Genomic DNA, 3701 nt, shown 5'->3' with positions numbered 1-3701 from the left:
CATATTTTTCCAGAATTTACTAGGAATTGGAACGACCTCAAAACGTGCGTGCAAGATGGCTGACGTGTTTCCAAGTCAAAGAAGGATTCTTTCCTAATTTGTTTCCTTAATTGTTTGGGATTTTGTTTTACTTTAGGAGAGTTTTTCCAGACCTTTTAAGAGTAGGGTTTAGTTGTTTTACACTATATAAGGTCACCCTAAGGATTTCTTTAGGATCATCCTCCCATATACCATACTTTTCCACCAACTTTCATACACCCAGAGAAACATCAGAGAGAGCCAAGGATTTGCTGCTGCACTACTTGAGGAGCTTTCAAAGGTGTTCCTGTGGAGACTCCGAAGATCAAGTCCATCGGCCAAATCGGTTTTATGACAATAATTCTCTTGTTTATATTTTCTTTTGTCATGAACTAATTTTCCTTGCTAGGGCTACGATGTAGCCTAACTATGAATACTTAATTTTTATAGTTATATTAATTTCTGATTATTATCCCATGTTGAGTATTTGTTACTGTTCTTAATGCTTTGAATATCTGGCCAATATTTAATTGATTTGATGATCCAAGCGGAGACCGAGAGGAGATGTTTGGTGTTTGCTTCTCGTAACAAATACCATGTCTTGAATGAGTGCCCGAGAGGGACTAACATGACTCATGCAGTTTTCTTGCAGGTTCTCATAGAACTTAATGGGTTCTTGATTTTCTAAATCTGTTGCTCGAGAGAGAATGGGTTGTTAATTAAGAATACTTTTGGTTGAGCCCGAGAGGGGATATCGAATGAATTAGGAGAAACCAACTGTCAACATGGATAGTAATTAGGGTTAATTGGCTATAAGAATTAAGTGGAATTGGTTATGGTGAAATCAGATGCCCTAGTGTCTCATCATCTTGATTTTCTATCATTAATTAAATTGCTATTTTTCATAATTGTTTTAGGTTACTTAAATCAATCAATCTTCTTAATCAATTGTTCAGATAAACTTTTGAATTAATCATAATTGGTAATTAATAGGAAATTACAGTCTTCGTGGGAACGATACTCTACTTATTTCTATATTACTTGTGCGAATTGTGCGCTTGCAATAATTTCACAACAAGTTTTTGGCGCCGTTGCCGGGGATTGTTTTACTTTCTATTAATATCAATATATTTTAATTCGGAGTTTAATTTGAATTTTTCTTTTTATTTTCAGGTACATTGGATTTTTCCGACACCCCCATCTATGGCGGATGAAGCTAAAATAGCAGTGAGGGAATTTGGCCCCCCAGTGGCAACTCCCTCAGCGATCCGACGTCCTTCTATTGCAGCCAACAATTTTGAGATCAAGCCAGCCATGATCACCATGCTACAGAATTCATCCGTATTTTGTGGTCTGCCGAATGAAGATCCAAATATACATCTTGCGATATTTTTGGAGATTTGTGACACATCCAAGTTCAATGGGGTATCTGACGATGCGATTCGTTTAAGGCTATTCCCCTTTTCCTTGAAGGATAAAGCCAAGCTTTGGTTACTGTCACAGCCACAAGACTCCATCCGTACTTGGGATGATTTATCCAAGAAATTCCTTGCTAAATTTTTCCCACCAGCCAAAACTGCAAAATTCCGACAAGATATTATGTCATTCGCTCAGTATGATAAGGAGCCTTTATATGAAGCTTGGGAACGATTCAAAGATTTGTTGCGCAAGTGCCCTCACCATGAGCTACCAACCTGGATTCAAGTTCAAACTTTCTACAATGGGTTGAGTCAAACAAGCAGGACACTAGTTGATGCAGCTGCTGGAGGGGCTTTAATGGCAAAAACGGCTACTAAAGCATTTGAATTATTGGAGACCATGGCATCCAACAACTACCAATGGCCGAGTGAGAGAATGAATCCGAAGCCAGCTGGGGTCTTGGAAGTCGATGCTATAGCTTTGCTAGCAGCACAAATTTCTAACCTTACTAAAAAAGTTGATTCTTTAAGTGTTAATGCTATAAATACTAATACTAATTTTGGTTGTGATTTTTGTGCAGGTCCTCATCCAAGTTCAGAATGCACCACAGGGAACCCATTCACGTCCGTTGAGCAAGTCAATCAGGTTGGAGAATTTAATCGACAAATGAATAATCCTTATTCCAATACATACAACCCCGGTTGGCGAAACCATCCAAATTTTTCATGGAGCAATACTCAGAATTTGCAAAGACCACCACCTGGCTTTCCGGCTCAAGAGAAGAAAATAAATTTGGAAGATGCACTTACTCAGTTGACTATGTCTACCACCAAATTTATGACTGAAACAAAAACCCAATTTCAAAATCAGAGCGCTTCTATTCGGAATTTGGAGGTGCAAGTAGGCCAACTAGCTAATGTATTGAGTGGAAGAAATCAAGGAGTATGGCCAAGCCAACCCGAAATTAATCCGAAAAATCAAGAACAAGTAATGGCAATCACACTTCGGGAAGGGAAGCAAGTGAACACAGCGGTCATCTTGGAAAAAGAAAAATTAGAAAAAGAGGAAGAAGCTGAGAAATCTCAAGAAGAAGAAAATTATGCTGCTATGCCGTCCCCTTCTCCTCCATTGAAGCCATATGTCCCACCGATCCCTTTTCCGCAGAGGCTGAAGAAAAATAAAATTGATGGGCAATCTTCTGATATCTTAGAAACGTTCAAAAAGGTGCAAATCAACATTCCATTCGCTGCATCTTTGGAACAAATGCCAAGTTATGCAAAATTCATGAAAGACATCCTCTCCAAGAAAAGGAAATTTGGTGATCATGAGAAAATCCAACTGACTGAGGAATGCAGTGCCATCCTGCAACGGAAGCTTCCACCAAAGAAAAAAGATAGAATGGCGGACAGGTCAATCACATACCCAGACGGAATTATTGAAGATGTTCTAGTAAAGGTTGATACACTCATATTCCCAGCAGATTTTTTGGTTTTGGATATGGAAGAAGATTCTGACACACAATTAATTTTGGGCCGTCCATTCCTGATTACTGGACGGACTCTGATTGACATGGAAGAAGGCTTAATAACTGTGAGAGTTGGGAATGAAAAAGCGACATTCAAAGTTTTTGAACCAATAACATTTCACGAAAAAGCAGAGGAAAAGGAGACTCCAAGCCATCCATTGGTACATGCCTCCACCTCTAAAGCTGACAAACCAAGAGTTGCCAAACCTGCCTTGTACTTGGATGAACCAAAACCATACGACCCAGGAAGGAATGAGTTAGAGGAACTTCAAAATAAATCTTATGAAAGTGCAAGAATTTACAAGGAGCATACAAAGAAGTGGCATGACAAGCATATCAAGAATGATCGTGACGATACAACCTTCAAAGTCAAAGGCCATCGATTGAAACCACATATGGCAGCTGCATTTCTTAAGGATGAGACCAACGTCCTCCTCAATAATCCCAAATAACGCATCTGAAAGTCGGGCTATTGACTTTAAACTAAGCGCTTGTTGGGAGGCAACCCAACTAGGTACCTTCGTTCCTTATCTTTTTAATTTTTCGTTTGTGTGCTTCTCGCGTTCATTACTTTTACTATTCTCTGTCCTTACTTTTATTTTCATTTTAAACATTGAGGACAATGTTTGGTTTAGGTTTGAGGTGGGTCACATTCGTTTTATTTTAATTTTTTTCGTTTTTAGTCTTTTTCGAGTCATGCAAAACATTGGTGTTTATGTTTCGATAATACTGTTTTAAT

The 3701-nt window shown here is 38.7% G+C and overlaps 1 protein-coding gene and 1 non-coding gene across 2 annotated transcripts; one reads left to right on the top strand and one right to left on the bottom strand.

Moving 5' to 3' along the window:
• The first annotated feature begins 1221 nt into the window (after window positions 1-1221).
• On the top strand, window positions 1222-3414 carry LOC110756191 (uncharacterized). The gene is made up of 2 exons (XM_088244010.1): window positions 1222-2337; window positions 2662-3414. The coding sequence occupies exons 1-2, from the start codon at window positions 1222-1224 to the stop codon at window positions 3412-3414; spliced, it is 1869 nt and encodes a 622-aa protein (XP_088100136.1).
• Window positions 1600-1706, bottom strand: LOC148292779 (small nucleolar RNA R71). The gene has a single exon (XR_015825921.1). It is a non-coding gene; the product is annotated as a small nucleolar RNA R71 (small nucleolar RNA).
• Window positions 3415-3701: the final 287 nt, after the last annotated feature.

The sequence above is a fragment of the Prunus avium genome, chromosome 7 (genome assembly GCF_965620075.1).
Source record: "Prunus avium chromosome 7, drPruAviu1.hap1.1, whole genome shotgun sequence".
In the NCBI taxonomy this organism is placed as follows: Eukaryota; Viridiplantae; Streptophyta; class Magnoliopsida; order Rosales; family Rosaceae; genus Prunus; species Prunus avium.
Note: the sequence above shows the minus strand (reverse complement) of the source record. Positions and strands in the feature narration are given on the sequence as shown.

Coding starts and splice junctions, on each gene's coding strand:
- LOC110756191 (XM_088244010.1), top strand. CDS start 1,222: ATGGCGGATGAAGCTAAAATAGCAGTGAGGGAATTTGGCCCCCCAGTG. Junction 2,338..2,661: donor TTCGGAATTTGGAGGTGCAA/GTAGGCCAACTA, acceptor ACGTTCAAAAAG/GTGCAAATCAACATTCCATT.